Genomic DNA, 15330 nt, shown 5'->3' with positions numbered 1-15330 from the left:
GACTGGCTAGTTATTTACAGGCAGCTGATAAACACTCAGCCTTGACACTCAGCTGCTTGTGAATGAATGGGTCAAAATCACCTGTTTAGTTCCTGCTGTCATTTCTCTGAGCTGCCAGGTGACACAGCTGGTGACACTACTTTCCACTTCACAGTTGTAGGAAGTGGGGGGTAAAAGGTTAGCGAGAACCTCCAAGTTCAAACTGCAAGAAGAAGTGAGCACAGAATTTGGAAAGGATTCTAATAGCTGCTCTGTGTATTGTGCTGGCATGACATTCACACCAAATATCATTAACAGAATCAGCTAAATTTGAATTTTGATTCTCAGATAAAAGGGCAAGGATAGCATGGCTCAGTCTCAAGAATTATATAGGAGAACAGGAGAAAAATAAAAGGGAGCCAGAAGAGCCAGAGAAGAACTCACTTTCCTGCTGACAGCAATCAGGAGACACTCTGCTGCTCCAACTTGGAGTTCAGGCTCATTTAGGAGCAGACACAACATCTCCAAGAGCTTGCAGTTGTCTGCTGTAATATGGCTTAGGGCCACCCAGTCAATGTAGCCAGCCAAAGTGTTGAGTGCTGCTATCCCCACACGACAGTTTGCCTGGGCCTGTGAACAGAGAGGAGGCACAAGGTGAGAGCCAGAGAAAAACAGCAATTCCCACCAAAAGCCACCCACTCCCTGAAATAACAGTACCAAGAACCCCCCTGAGAAAGATTTGGACCCTTCTGCTGCCACTCCTCATTTGCTCTTTTCAAGGGGCTTGTATTAAGAGTGAACAAATCCATCTGCATGAAACTGCAGGCAACAGACTCAAAAGCCTGGGAAAAGCCTAGTTCTAAGTAACCTTAATCTTAAGAATTACTAATGAGCTAATTATCATATAGTTCCACTCACCTTTGGTTCCTGAGCCAAATCAGTCTTCTGAAAAAGAAAACGAGAGAGGGTAAGTAACAGCCACAGCACACACTTCATGCAGCCACTGCTGTATAGGCTTATCCTCAAGGACACAGCCAAAAAAGAGGCTGCATCACAGTCTCCCACTCAGGACATTGCTGCAGCCAACAGTCACCTCTGCAGCCCCCAGCTAGGTAAGATAATGGGACTCTGAACTGCCCAGTTAAGCCACAATTCCCTTCTCACCCAAAAGGTAACACTCTAGGCACACGGGAGACACAGGAGGCAAGAGGAAAAGACATTTTGGTACTTCCTGGAGGCTTCCAGGAAAGAAACTTTTTACCTTTTAAGAGCATCTTACACCCAAAAGCCAGACTCTGAAAAGATGCTGGTGGCTTTTAAGATTCAGGTCTGAAAAGGTGTTTTGTCCACGGTCAGAAAGGCAGCTGAAGAGAGCTGCAGCAGCAACTTCACAGCCCGACTCCGAGGCCTAGGACACCTAACAGCAACAATGCACTGCCTGCACCATCTTTCTGCCTAATGCAAACAAGTCCCTCAGATACCTGGGTTTGATTTGTTGTTCAGTTGCAAAGACACCACAAGCATTTCTTTCTGCTGTAAGCTTTTGGTTTGGACTATTCACTGCGGTGATTTTTAAGTTAATCGGCTTAAGTCCCAAATTTCTCATATATGACCCACCTTATAAACATGTTTATCTATTAATCCATCATACTTATAAGCACTGCACACTGTTATGGTCTTGGGGACCTATCCATCATCTCTCCCCGTCTGTGTGCAGACAGGTGAGCACCCAACCCTCAGAAACAACCCTGTGCACAAATAGGCCAAAGATCTGCTAACCTGTGGAGTGGTGAGGACTTCCTGTTCCTGGGGTGCTCCAACCTTGCCAAGCAGAAAGATTCCACCATTAGCAGAAGCAGCCACACTTCAGAGCCTCAAGCATTGCAATGCAAACCTTACCTGGAAATGCATTTCAACCAGACTACGAAACACACAAGGGTCACCCTCCCACCACCACGAACTGCACACAAAACTGGCTGCACTACAGGGTGGGGGGTTGCTCAGCCTGAGAGTGTGTCAGGTTTTTCTACAGAAGGCAGGTAGAAAAGGGTTTTTCATTGCTTCACATGTTTCACATTTAGTGTAACTCTGGATTTTAATTCATGGGAGAAAAAAGAATATGAGATATGACGAAGCAACTAATTTATAGTTTGGTTTCTTGACTGTGCTTCACTCTCAAATCCACTTCCTTTTCACAGGAATAGAAGGGGGTATAGACCTCCTTTCATCATCCATTGTGACTGACCTGCACATCTCTGATTCTAGGTAAGAATGCAGGAAAGAAGTCGGTTTACACAAAAACAGAAAGAGCATTCTTCACTGTAACTTCGCAAAAAAAGGGCTTCCTGACGAGCTTTTAGAGAAAAAGTCCAGAAACATGTTGACACATCAGAAACTCATGCATTTTGGTGCATCACCTCAAATGTAGCACCGCAGCATGAGAGAGCAGACACGATACTTGGATGGCATCTCTTAATCCCTGTGTTACGTAAACCACTCCAAATTACCTGTTTCTGCCACAACCACACCTTCATTTTGCTAAGCTGCACACCCCTAGTGCCAGCACACATTCCAACAGCATGCACGAAGCATGCATCCACTCCAGCCATTTACACTAGCAAAATCAAAATATCAACACTAAACACTATCAGTCTTGTGTGTTCAGCCTCTCTGATCAGCACCAGTTTCCCAGGCCACAGTAGATCCCTACCTCAGAGTAGAAGCAACAGATTTCACTTTCTGCACCTGCTTCCCCAACAATTTGCAAGCTGCATCCCTAAATGCCTCCAGCACAAACTAAACCCAAGGGAAGGAGACTCTCACCATGAGTCTGTACTTGTTGACATTCTGCTGCAGGGCAGTCAGTAGGAAGCTGAAGATCTTTTCCATGTTCTGGGTGAGGGTTTGCTGGATATCTCGTCGCCGCTGGGTAGGTAGAGTTTGAAAAGTCACCACATCCTCTGCCAAACGTAGGAGGATGAACATCACCAGTTCTGTCTGAGTTTCCTGATGCCCCAAAGTGAAATACACTCCATCAGCACAGTCCAAACATTAAAATCTCTAGAGACTAGCTCAAAGATGTGGACAGAAAGCAAGCATGCATGAAGACATAGGTCTCATGTTGAGAAAGTAAAACAGCAGGTGGTGCTCTCTCTGAGTCACCTCAAGACAGCTTAATCTTACAGGGATTTCTGAGTCCATCACCAACCTGTCTCACTTGACCATGAGTGAGTTAGATTTTTCTCAGGATGATGGAAGACTGAACCCCACACTAAGAGCAAGCAAAAGAGACCAGACAGCTGTGTTTCATACCCCTTGCTTGGAGAGGGTATCCAGCTCCTTCAGCATGTCAGGCCAGTGCTGAGGCCATTCCCGCTTGATCATCTCCACCACGATGCGAGACAGCACATCCTTAATGTGACTTTCCTCCTCCAGGATACTTTGAGTTCCCTGGGACAGAAAAGGAACAGTTACACAAAACAGTAAGCACCGGGCATTTATAACTCTGACCTGGGAAACAGTGTTTGCAAACATTCTAAACCACAGAAACCAAAACAAAACACAACATTGGGCAGCTCTTCATTGCAGCTACCTTAGATGACACTCCTATGCTCCCAAGTGTCCATAGCTAATAAACTCTGGGAACCAGACAGATTCTCCTCAAAAGAAGGTCACTTGGTCACAAGAGCAATGAGAACAACAGAGAAGACACGACAAAGATAACGGCTTCAGTATTTTTGCAAAGGATAAGAACATCTGTAGTTACTGAATTTCCTCCTAAGAAAAGAAAAAGTACCTCACACATGTTATACAAGCCTCACAACTTCCTGCCATGTGAGGTAACACGGCTATTCACCTGACAAGGCGGAGAAAAGCACTGGAACAACCAGAGACACAAAGCAAAAAAGCAGTGAAATGAAAAACTGAATTCAGATCCTCTGTGCTAATTAACTGGAGTATTTTTTACTTTTGCTCTCACATTTCAGAACAGCCTGGGGCAGCAGGTACTTACACTGGATATGAGGCCCATAACATTGTTCTTTAGATAAACTTTTTCTAGGCGAGGCATATTGTTCCAGCGGTATCTGTTAAAAACAAACAAACAAATACGAAACCAAGTCAAAACATCTGTAACATCTCTGACTCGATCCTCAAAGAATCATTGCTTCTTTACCTAAACTAGAGACACTACCAGCTCCCCACATCTGCCAGCAGAGGGGCTGAGTTAAAACTGCTGCTAGGAGAGGGGCATGCCCCACCGAGGTCAACAGACACCAGAAGCAGCAGCAAAAGCACAAAGCATCAGGTCTGTAGCGGCGGCAGAGAAAGGAATCTCAGAACTGAACTAATACAAAGCCTCTTTGTTAGCAGGAGGCCAATGACAGAACTCTGCAAAGACCTACTGGTAACCCAGTGTGCTTGTTTAAATCTTTTAATGTTAACGCGTCTTACAGCTCAGTGAATTCACCTTCCCAACCTGCCTGGAAGCAATTCTCGCCTTTCTTTCTTTTACAGATTAAGTAGGACTGCAACTGTCCTCTGGGCAGAACAAACTCCCTGCGCCCTGAAAGTGCCTCGCTGGGGTGGGAGGTGCCGGCAGGGGCACAGATCCCACGCCAGAGCTGGGTGGCGGCAGGCCGGGACCCCTCCCAGAGCGGACTTACTTGACCACATGCTCCAGGATCTGCAGGCCGAAGTGCCGGACGATGGCCGTCTGCGTCTTCTCGGCCAGCTTCAGCCCGCAGGGCACGCAGATGGGGCACTTCTCCTTGAACTCCTCGCAGAACTGGGGGGAGGCCGGGACGCGCGCACGCAGTTACACACCGGGCAGGGCCGGCAGCCCCGTCCCCGGCCGGGCACACGCGGCCGCCCGGCGGCTCCCAGCCCCTCACGGGACGCCCGGCACCGGCCCGCCAGGCTCTCGCCCGCCCCGGGGCCGCGCGGACGGGGCGCCCGCGTGGCCGGAGCCCGGCGCTCTCCGTCCCTCCCTCCCTCCCCGGCCGGGCCATACCTTGAGGGCCTCCAGGCGGTAGCGCTGCGTGGACGCGGGGTCCATGATGACGGTGACCGCCTTCACCAGCTGCTCGCAGAGGCCGCTCACCTGCTCGGCGGACATGGCGGAGGCGGCGGGCGCGCGCCACCGGCCACCCACGGGAGGGACGAGCGGGGCGGCCGGGACGCAGCTCCGCGCATGCGCCCTGGGCGACACGGGGACACAGGGAGAACGCGGGCGCCGCGCACCGTCGCGGCGGGGACACGCGCACGCCCCAGCGCACCCCGGAGAACTACGACTCCCGGCGTGCCCCACGCGGGAAGTACGGGTGCCGCAAGGCGGCGGGCCGAGGCGGGGTTCTCCGCCCCACCGAGCGGGCAGTTATTCAATCCCTCTCTCGGTCGGGCGGGAGCCGGAGCCGCTGTCGGCGGCGGGATGTCTCGGGGCCGGGAGCGCGTGGTGGCCCTGGTAGACATGGACTGCTTCTTCATGCAGGTGGAGCAGCGCCTCGACCCGCAGCTGCGCGGCCGCCCTTGCGCCGTGGTGCAGTACACCGAGTGGCAGGGCGGCGGGTAGGTAGGCGAGCCGGCTCGGCGACCCCGGCTCCTCGTCCCACCCCGCTCCCCGCGGGGCCGGGCCCGCCCCGCACTTCACCTCCGTGTCTTGGCAGGATCATCGCGGTGAGCTACGAGGCGCGCGCCTTCGGCGTGTCCCGCGGGATGTGGGCGTCGGAGGCGCGGGCGCTGTGCCCCGAGCTGGCGCTGGCCCGGGTGCCGCAGGCGCGGGGCAAGGCGGACCTCACACGGTGAGAGCGGGGGGCGGCGGCGGCAGCGCGGGCCTCCCTGTCGGCGCGGGGCGGCGGCTGAGCCCGTGCCCGCCGCCCGGCAGGTACCGGGAGGCCAGCGCGGAGGTGATGCAGGTGCTGTCGCGCTTCGCCGCCATCGAGCGCGCCAGCATCGACGAGGCGTACCTGGACCTGACGGGCAGCGCGCGCCGCCGGCTGCGCGAGCTGCGCGGGCGCCCCCTGGCGGCCGCGCTGCTGCCCAGCACCTTCGTGCAGGGACTGCCCGCAGAGCCCGGCCCCGATCCCGGCGGGAAGGACGCGCACAGAGCCGGCCCCGGCGGGAAGGGTACGCACGGGAAGGGCCCGCTCCGCCTGCCTTGACCCACCCCGAATCGAGAGCGTGGTAAATGGGGTCTGCGTTCTCCGCACTGAATGGCTTTTAAAGTGCCTCTCCCTTCTCCTCCCTGCGGTTGGAATGCGGCTGCTGGCTGGGGCCGGCTGCTGCGGGTCCCTTTGCTGGGCTCAGCAAGAAGTGCCATATCGTGTCCCTCTGAGATCCCTTTTGTGTCCCTTTCGTAGAGGAGCTGCGGCAACGTGGTTTGGACGAGTGGCTGGCGTCGCTGTCTTTCGATAACCCAGATTGTCCTGACCTGCAGCTGACCATGGGCGCAGTAATTGTGGAGGAAATTAGGGTGGCAGTGGAAGAAGCTACCGGATTCAGGTGTTCAGCTGGCATCTCGCACAACAAGGTACGTGTGTAACACATCAGCCTGATTTCTTCTGGGCTGCAGAGTCAGGACATGCTGTAGATGCTCTCCTATACTTACAAGTTTCCTGTACAAAGACGAACCAAGTTGGGAATGCAGCCATGTATGATCACACCTTCAGAGAAATTATAAGACATTTGGAAATGGGAGAAGTTGTTTCCCCAGAGCTGTGACCTGGGCAGTCAGCAATCCACTCATTTACTGCCTGGATTCCTGATGTACCCTAATGACTGAGCTCACTAGGAGCAAAAGCAGTATTAGTCCTCCGGAAGTGTTTTCTGTAGAAAAAACAGAAGCATAAAGCAGGTAATCTTCACCTTGAGTTTCAGGCAACAGTCACTGTAGCCAGTTTTACTGACACAAATTCCCAGATACTCAGTGGCAGAAGAGCACCAGACTGGGGCACTGAGGTGAGCTGGGTTGCTTTTTGTCTTTCTGGTGAGTCAGTATTACTTGCTGGCCATGGGGATTTGGGTGATGCTCAGCCAGCTGCCAAGAGCAGCCACAGGAGCTCTTGGTGCATGACAGCAGCTGCAGAAACAAACGGACTTTGATGCTGCAGCTACAGAGGATTTCCTGCTGCGTTAAATGCAGGGTGGTTTGCTGAGCCCATCCCTTTTGCTCTGCACAAGAGGGGCTTATTTATACAGTAATGACTTTATAAAGCAAGCTATGACTTAAAAAGAAAGAAAACTAAGACTAAATGGATGCTTTGGAGTTCAAGGAAGATATATTTCATTGACTGCTGCAGAACCAACTGATACCATTGCCAGCTGTACAGAGGGATTTGAACTGGTTCTGCACTGGCTTAGTCTGAAACTAGCAGAGACTGTGAGGCAGAAATGAGCTAGCTGAGGAATGTCACTGATGTAGAAATTTCTAGTGGAAGGTATGTTCAATTTGCCTTTTTGTTTTCTTTAGTCATGAATAACAGAGAACTTCCCTGTTATTCCTAGCAGCTTCTCCTAGCTTCCATTTTCTATGCCAGCTTTTCTTTTTTGAAAGAGTGAAGACATTGTGCTGTACTGTGCTATCCCTGAAGAACTGTGTATCTGTGGCAGCAAGCACCGTGCAGAGATCACCAAAGCACACTTGTGCCTGTGCAGAACACTGTGCTGTGCTTCCACAGCTAACTCACCTCGGTGGGTTCAAACCCTTTCTGCAGAAGAAAAGAGGTGCTCTCAGTAAACCAGCCCACCTTCCACCCAGCAGGAAACCCTCTGTAGCCACAGCATCAAAGTCATCAAAGTCTGTTTGTTTCTGCAGCTGCTGTCATGCACCAAGAGCTCCTGTGGCTGCTCTTGGCAGCTGGCTGAGCATCACCCAAATCCCCATGGCCAGCAGGGTAAATACTGACTCACCAGAAAGAGGAAAAGCAACCCAGCTCACCTCAGTGCCCCAGTCTGGTGTTGTTCTGTGCCAAGTCACTGGGAATTTGTGTCAGTAAAAAACATTCTCAGGCTACAGTGACTGTTGCCTGAAACTCAAGGTGAAGATTACCTGCTTTGCTTGTGGTTTTTTTCTACAGAAAACTCCCCCAAGGAACTGCTTTTCCCAATGAAATACCTTGTTAGAGTACACCAGGAACCCAGATGATGAATGAGACCAAAAAATTTGGAAGCACCTGGAGGATAACAGTATGGTTTTCTCAAGAACCACTCATGCCAAATTCATTTATGTGCCCTCCTTGACAGCATAAGTGGCCAAATGTGCAGGAAAGACTACAGCTGTGAGGTGTCATTCTTAAGGTTTCTAACACACCTCACCCTGAGCTGAATAACCTGATGACACTGTAGCAGACAACATGGCTGAAGTTGTCTGAAGGGCATGCATCTAGCTGAAGAAAGCCTTACTGTTTCCCATAATGATCTTGTTCAGTGAGGTGCATTCAAATTGGGATGTTGAGAGTGGGATCTTGGGGGGATCTGTCTGAGGTCTGCTAAGAGCCAGTATTTTCACTGAAGCCTACAGAGAGGGAACAGCTGTATGAATTCAGGTGTTGCACGGATGGGGCTCAGGGCCTGGGCTGTGAAGGTTCTGAGATTAAATTAGAGTTGAAAATTTTGAGCTTGAAAAAGCTTAGAATCAGTCTTAAACCACCAAACATTGCTTTTTATGCTCATTGACTGTTTTTGTGGTTTATAGAAAAAAAACAACCAGCAGGATTTTGGCTAAGTCACAGTAAGTCAGGAAGTAGCCTGGAGTTGTTGTGGACAAGCAGCAGGATGAGTCAGTAATAGAAGTGCTCTTGTAGAAATGCCAAATCCTGTTTCAGCATGTGCAGTTTACAGAAGATGTCAGAAAAAGTAAATGATTTCTCCCCATGAAGTCTCAGTGATTGGTTTCACTTGCAGCACGTCACTTTATGAGGTGGGTAAACTTGGAAGTCTCCAGCCAGACAAGAAAAACAGTGACTGGACATCTGAAAAGGGTTCTACTTTGTCTAGAAATTATTTCAAATGTATGAAAGCCTGTAAAATGGGCTGTTAATAAAGGTCAAAGCTCAATAGGCAGGCAAGAAATTTTGCTTAGTTACAGGATGTGTGGCAAAGCAGTGAAAGAGAAAGTTATTAGAGTTGTTCAGTAAAACCTCAAACACCCACCTAAATGTACTTCAAGCTGGTCTGTATATTTTTTACCCTGTGGTAGCTTAGAGTGGGAAGGGAAGCTGTATAGGAGAACATGCCTTCCTGGCTAGCAGTTCTGCACTTTAAAGGTTTCCTTTTGCAGCGCTATGCTGCTGCAGACCTCACAGAGAGAAGATTAAAATAGTGACATTGAGAAAAAGCAAGACAAACACAGGAGATGAAGGAAAAAGACATAGTGAGAGACATAGCCTGGGGGAGGACTATGGGCATGCTGTGGAAGCTCTAGCATGCTTGCCTGATGGAAAACTATAGCAACCACAACAGATGAAAGATCTTTATCTGCCTGGAGCAGGAGTCCAGCAATTCACAGAACTAAAGCCTGGAAGCAGCTTTGCTTTCAGAGTACCCAGCTAATGCATGTCAAATCCTGAGGTGGATACTGCCTAGCAGCAAGCAGTGGTGCACCCTGCACATATTCCTAGCAGCTATTCCAATGGCAGCTCTTGGAGGTGATGCAGCACGAGCTGTTCGGTAGAGTCCCATTAGACCAGTGCACAGTGTATAATGACAGAGTTTCCACCCTCTTGTGTGTTACAGACACTGGCAAAGCTGGCCTGTGGGTTGAACAAGCCCAACCGCCAGACCCTGGTGTCTGCGCGATTTGTGCCGCAGCTCTTCAGCCAACTGCCCGTCAGCAGCATGTGAGTACCAGGGAGCTGCTGCTTCAGGGCAGCCCTCCCTTCAGGGGCTGCTCCTGGCACCTCAGCACAGCATGTCACTGACAGCAGCCAGCAGAGGCTCTCAGCTCCACAGTAACTGCTTGGCAGTGCTCCTAACAAACGAGGGAATCCTGCCAGTGATCTCTTGGGGCTATGAGCGACAGTGCAGGGTGTACAGCGACAGTGCTGGGGAAGTACAGCCCTGCTGGTGAAGGGACTACAGTCCAAAAGCCTGTGGGCATCCTTTCCCAGGATAAGGCTGTGCTCAGGATGTCTGATGGGCTGCATAGGGGTAAGCCAGAAGCAACTCTGGGCAAGGAGGCCATAGCTGTTCCCCACTGTGACGGACAGCTATCCTCAGAGGGAATCCTGCCAGCGACAGTGCAGGGTGTGTGCTGGGGAAGTACAGCCTGCTGGTGAAGGGACCACAGTCCAAAAGCCCACTAGCAGCCTGTGGGCATCCTTTCCCAGGATAAGGCTGTGCTCAGGATGTCTGATGGGCTGCATAGGGGTAAGCCAGAAGCAACTCTGGGCAAGGAGGCCATAGCTGTTCCCCACTGTGACGGACAGCTATCCTCACAGAGAGCAGATGTGGTTTGCTTTTGAGCATCCACACTGTGCATGAATACTTTTCCTGGTGTAGGGAAGTGTTACCAGCACTGCTGCTCCAGAGGAATGGATCCCTAATCCTGCTCTCCAGATCTGCATTGCTGCTCTCTGCTTTCTGTGTTTTGCAAAGGATGGAGAGGGATGTGTGTGCGAAAGGGTCTGTGTAGGAAGAAGGAAGCTGTATATGAGGCATTCTTCAGAGCATGGTTTGGGATCAGATGGAGCTGAGGGAGAAGCACTAAAACTGGGGGACCTAAGGAGCAGTTCCTAAATCAAATCCTTTTACTGTGAGCAGAAGAGCCAGGTGCCAGGTGTTCCTTTTGTCCTGCTAGTTCCTAGCACCTTCTAGTTGTCCTTATCTAGGAACAGCTGCTGCAACAAGACTTGTCACAGTCTCCACATGATGCTTCATTTGTGTTTTTTTCTTTGTTTCTCTGCCGTAGCCGTAACCTGGGAGGCAAGCTTGGCACTGCTATCACAGACATCCTGGGAGTAGAGTACATCGGGGAGCTGACACAGTTCAGTGAGACTGAGCTCCAGACACATTTTGGAGACAAAACCGGGTAATGATGAACCACTCACCACACCTTGGCTCTTGGCAGGAACTGAGATTTCTTTCAGTCACAGAACCTTGTTCTGCTGTGATTAGGAAGGTTGGAAGGTAAAACTTCAGTGACATCTTTGGGAAGCATTGATCTATCAGGCCCACAGCAGGTTTCCAGTCCTGTCTGCTCCCAGGCACCCTCCCCAGGATAATATTTTTTTTGTCAGCCAGTGCCCCAGCCTTCCTCTACAGCATCCAAGGATGGGGTCAAAGGGCTGGTTCTCTGCAGGCTGGAAAGGGCAGTCTTGACAGTCTCATCACAGAGGAAATTACAAGGCTGGACTGGAGCCTGAAACACTGGGCCCAGAACAGCGGCTGGATTGCCCTGCAGACTGGTGAACTGTTGCCACTTCAGGAGAAGAGGTGGAGGAGTTGTGCTGTCAGGCAGTTGTGGCCTGAAGGAATCCTGCCTCTTCAGCTGTGGCTGCGACTGCAGAGCTGAGGATGAGAGACAGTCACAGCTTGCACTGAGCTGAAAGGAGGGCTCAGCAGGAGACTGATGTGCTGCCCAGTGATGCCTGCCTGTCTGTAGCTGCCTTGACCTCATGCTTTCCCTGTGGCTTTCAGGTCTTGGCTCTATGACTTGTGCAGAGGAATTGAAGAGGAACCTGTCAAAAACCGCTTCCTGCCCCAGTCTATTGGCTGCAGCAAGAATTTCCCTGGGAAGTCAGCCCTGGCCACACAGAAGGCGGTAGGAGAAGCCTACATCTAGCATAAGGCTTGGCTTTCACACTGGAGAAGATAAGAATACTAAAAACAGACTAGCTTGCAAAACTGCTGCTTTTCTGCACAATTATGCCCTGAAACTCAGACTAGAGGCTCAGCGGGAGAAGGTGGTTTGAGCTCTGGAAGGCTCTGTTGACAGAAATGCATTGACAAACTCCTGCACAAAGAGGTCCATCCTGGCTGTAATTTCTACGAGCAAAACTGGGCCTGTGCTGTTCCAAAGTTATTCACAGTGCCAAGCTTCAAGAGCATGGTTGTTAGAAGGAAGGTAACTAGCCCAAAGAAAGAGGTAGGATGCACTTCAGCTATTAGCTGGGGAGAGGTTCCCACTGAGCTGTGGGAAGATGGAAAGAGAAATCTGGGACAGGGAACCTAGATTACTTGGCAAAGTCTAGTAGTAATGCAGGGCTTGTATGGTGTCTATAATGTCCTTTCCTGCAGTGTTGAATCTCAGCTGGACTGCTTTCTCAAGGTCTACTACAGATATGGGGCCTTACAATAGTCTGTCATTCCAGTCTGATCCCCCACCAGCATTCCCCTTGTATTGTGCTACTGCTGTGAGCAGAGGTCCAACCTGTCTGTTACCCCTGCTTTGTCCAGGTGCAGCACTGGCTCCTGCAGCTGGCCTTGGAGCTGGAGTCCAGACTGAACAAGGACAGGAGCCAGGTAAGGAGTGGAGGCACGGGGACACAAGGAGGCACATAGTGCATTTGCACCACGAGTGGTTTGCAGGAGGCCGAGGATGATGTGTGGGAGGAAATCTGCTCACCCATAGATGGGTGCCTGTGTGCTGAGGTGTCCCAAGAAGAGAGGTGTGCAGGAGCATGGCCAGGCAGGATGGTTTTGCCCCAGAACAATGCAGGGTTAAGAACAGTCCTTGTCTCACACTTGAGGATGCAGGGATATGAAAGCCACTGCACCTTCCTTCTGCTGCACTGCTGCTCCCTTGCAAGCCCTTTGCTGACACAGGTGTGCCCGTGGGCTGTGAGAGGGAGTGCTGCCCTCCAATCTGGACGGAAGGCTGCAGGCCAAGGTGGGAGCAATCCACCAGTTTTGGCACTGCAGTGGGGCCAAAAACACTGTGGAGCTGCCTTTGAGGGAAAGCAAGGACTAGGTGCTTCCCAACCTGTGTGGCACAGCTGTGCAAGCACTTGTTGTGTATCCCATCCCTTGGCAATCAGGCCGGGCAGGACATGTCCCACCCCACCTCGGGAGATGGCAGCGGGGTGCGGGGCTGGGCAGGGCTCCGGACAGGGAACAGTGCCCTCGGCGGTTCCTGCGCCTTCCTGCAGGAGTCGCTGGAAACACAGCTCTGCTCTCCCGCAGAACCACCGTGTGGCCCGGCAGCTGATGGTGGTGATCCGCCAGCAAGGGGACACCCGCGTGTCACGCCTGTGTGCCCTGTCCCGCTACGACGCACAGAAAATGTGCAACGATGCCTTCACCCTCATCCAAACCTGCAACGTGGCTGGGGCTCACCAGGCAGCATGGTGAGTGTGGGGCAAACTGGGTCACCTCTGTACTGGACAAGCCAGAAACCTATTGGAAAGGAACTCACGTTAGTTTGAGTGGCAGGAAAAGTGATTCCCAGCACCCTCACAGTAGAGTGCAGAGACCTTTTAGCGGTAGGACAGCCTGGCCTCTTCTGAGCCCCACATCTGGTGAGACGCTTCTGTACTTGGAGTTAGGATTGCTACTGGCTGGGGTTTGTCCAGCTGAAGCAAGGCTATCCCGGCCCTGCTGGACTGAAGAAATTGGCTAAGCCTTGTTGTCTTACCGTAAGGACAAAGATTTTTGTGAGGAAGCCATTGGGGCAGGAAGAAAAATGAAAGTGCACAACTCCTCAGCATTTTCTGCCTTCCTTCTGCTCTGCAGTGAAGGCAAGAAGGTCCTGTCTGTTAAACTCTGACAAGGCTGCACCTTAGCGTGCTCTCATCTCACAGCAGCTTCAGCCTGTAGTGGACTGAAAGTCCAGGCTGGGAGTTGGCTGCTCCTGCTCCACTGCCCTTCCTTTGGGAATTGCTGCTTTGGAAAGAGGGGTTCTGTTTTGCCCAGCACAGCTTGCTATGTCTGTTGTGGAGGTAACAATACTAACTTTGTCAGAGCAAACATCTGTCCCAACCCTTGCCAGATACTACAGTTCCCTTGTCTGTGAATGTTTTGTGTTGTTTCAAGTGCTACCTCAAAAGATTTCTTGCTTTCCAGGCTGGTGTCTGAGCTGATGTTGGTCTGTCCTTTGCAGGTCTCCACCGCTGATTTCAGTGCAACTCTCAGCAAGCAAGTTCTCGGAGCCTGTCACCCTCTCTACAGGCATTGCCACCTTCCTGACGGGTGATGCCCAGCCTGATGGCACTGCTACCACCAGCCAAAACTCCACAACTTGTGGGAGGGCTGGGGTCAAGTTCTTTAGGAGCCCAAGCAAAGAGCTTCGGCAGAAGCCAGCAAGTGCTATTGAGTCATTCTTCCAAAAGGCAGCAGAACGGCAGCTGTCACAGGCAGTGGCAGCAACCAGCTTGCCCAGTGCTGCCACTGCAGAGCCAGCTGTGCCCAGCTCCCCTGAGCACCAAGAGAAAGCTGCTGTTGGCTTGCCTGTTAGACTTGCCTCTGTGCAGTGTGACCTGGAGTCCCCTGTGAAGCAGGGTCCCAGCGATGCCAGCCCCACTTCCCTGTACAAGAGGCTTTGCCGGGAGAAGTTGTCTTCAGATGCTGCACAAACACCCTCAACTCCACCCAGCTCCAGGATCCTTCTGAAATTACAGCCAGATGTGGAGGGAAATGAGCAGAATTTGCCACCCTCTCCTGAGCTCACCCTGCTGCCTCCTGCCTCTCCAGGGGACCAGCAGCGCTGTGAGAAGTGTGGCCAGCTCGTGCTGATGTGGGAGTTCCCAGAGCACATGGACTACCACTTTGCTCTGGAGCTGCAAAGCTCTTTCCTGGAGCCCAGCCCTCCCATGGCTCCAGAAGCAGCTCCCAATGCAAAGGCTGTGGCTTCCAGGTCTCCTGCCAAGGCAAAGAACAAGCCCAAGACTCCAGCAGGATCTAGTACAAAACGACCCAAAGAAGGTGTGACAAGAACTTTAGATTTTTTCTTTAAGCCCTTACCTCCTTAACTCTCAGCTATGCTGGGTGTTTTTAAAGAATCAGTATTTTTAAATAATCAGTGTTTTTGAAGAATCAGTGCTTTTAAATATAGTTAAAAGTTTTTATACTGCCTGTCAGGTTTTAATGCCAAAAAGTCTATTAAATTATCTTCACCCCAAGTCTGAGAGGAACTGGAACTCATGAATTGTGTAGATGTAGCCAGTTTAGCTGGTGGTAGCTAAGCCTGCCTCTGCCTGCCTGGTGCTACTAGAAGCTGCACGGTACTCTCACCTACACCTCTTACCATGGGTATTTGCATGCCATCATTGCTCAGTAATTCTGTTCCTCCTATAAAAGCAGCTACTGTAAGTGCAGCAGCTTATCCCAGGGAATCTCCAGCTAAGCCTTGGCTTGAACCCCTGTCTAATCACTCTGTATAAAACCTTCAACTCGTGGTTCTACTCTGGCTGCAGTTGCAGG

The 15330-nt window shown here is 51.4% G+C and overlaps 2 protein-coding genes across 5 annotated transcripts in view; one reads left to right on the top strand and one right to left on the bottom strand.

The window, feature by feature from the left end:
- Nucleotides 1-5126, bottom strand: part of XPO5 (exportin 5) — a 29166-nt gene extending 24040 nt beyond the window's left edge. The window contains exons 1-8 of one of the 3 annotated variants that reach the window (XM_039718834.1): nt 4991-5126; nt 4644-4765; nt 3992-4064; nt 3292-3429; nt 2803-2985; nt 1759-1800; nt 898-924; nt 424-609 (exon numbers count right to left, since the gene is read on the bottom strand). In XM_039718834.1, the coding sequence (XP_039574768.1) occupies nt 424-609; nt 898-924; nt 1759-1800; nt 2803-2985; nt 3292-3429; nt 3992-4064; nt 4644-4765; nt 4991-5095 (876 nt within the window). In that variant the 5' untranslated portion in view covers nt 5096-5126. Of the gene's footprint in view, nt 1-423; nt 610-897; nt 925-1758; nt 1801-2802; nt 2986-3291; nt 3430-3991; nt 4065-4643; nt 4766-4990 lie in introns of those variants that run through there. The other 2 variants (XM_039718836.1, XM_039718837.1) reach the window with 2 other exon arrangements.
- Nucleotides 5127-5157: 31 nt separating this feature from the next.
- POLH (DNA polymerase eta) lies at nt 5158-15025 on the top strand. 2 transcript variants are annotated; one of them, XM_039718839.1, is made up of 10 exons: nt 5158-5544; nt 5643-5777; nt 5861-6102; nt 6336-6505; nt 9709-9812; nt 10883-11002; nt 11611-11734; nt 12370-12435; nt 13096-13259; nt 14012-15025. In XM_039718839.1, exons 1-10 carry the CDS (start codon nt 5171-5173, stop codon nt 14877-14879), a joined length of 2367 nt encoding a protein of 788 aa, XP_039574773.1. In that variant the 5' UTR covers nt 5158-5170; the 3' UTR covers nt 14880-15025. The 2 variants fall into 2 exon arrangements, with proteins under 2 accessions (XP_039574773.1, XP_039574772.1); XM_039718838.1 differs by having other exon boundaries at nt 5407-5548.
- Nucleotides 15026-15330: the final 305 nt, after the last annotated feature.

This window comes from Passer montanus, unplaced genomic scaffold, assembly GCF_014805655.1.
Source record: "Passer montanus isolate IOZ18808 unplaced genomic scaffold, ASM1480565v1 scaffold40, whole genome shotgun sequence".
NCBI classification, from domain to species: Eukaryota; Metazoa; Chordata; class Aves; order Passeriformes; family Passeridae; genus Passer; species Passer montanus.
The sequence above is the reverse complement of the archived record's forward strand: the minus strand, read 5'-3'. Positions and strand labels throughout refer to the sequence as shown.

Coding starts and splice junctions, on each gene's coding strand:
- POLH (XM_039718839.1), top strand. CDS start 5,171: ATGCGCCCTGGGCGACACGGGGACACAGGGAGAACGCGGGCGCCGCGC. Junction 9,813..10,882: donor CAACTGCCCGTCAGCAGCAT/GTGAGTACCAGG, acceptor TCTCTGCCGTAG/CCGTAACCTGGGAGGCAAGC. Junction 12,436..13,095: donor TGAACAAGGACAGGAGCCAG/GTAAGGAGTGGA, acceptor GCTCTCCCGCAG/AACCACCGTGTGGCCCGGCA.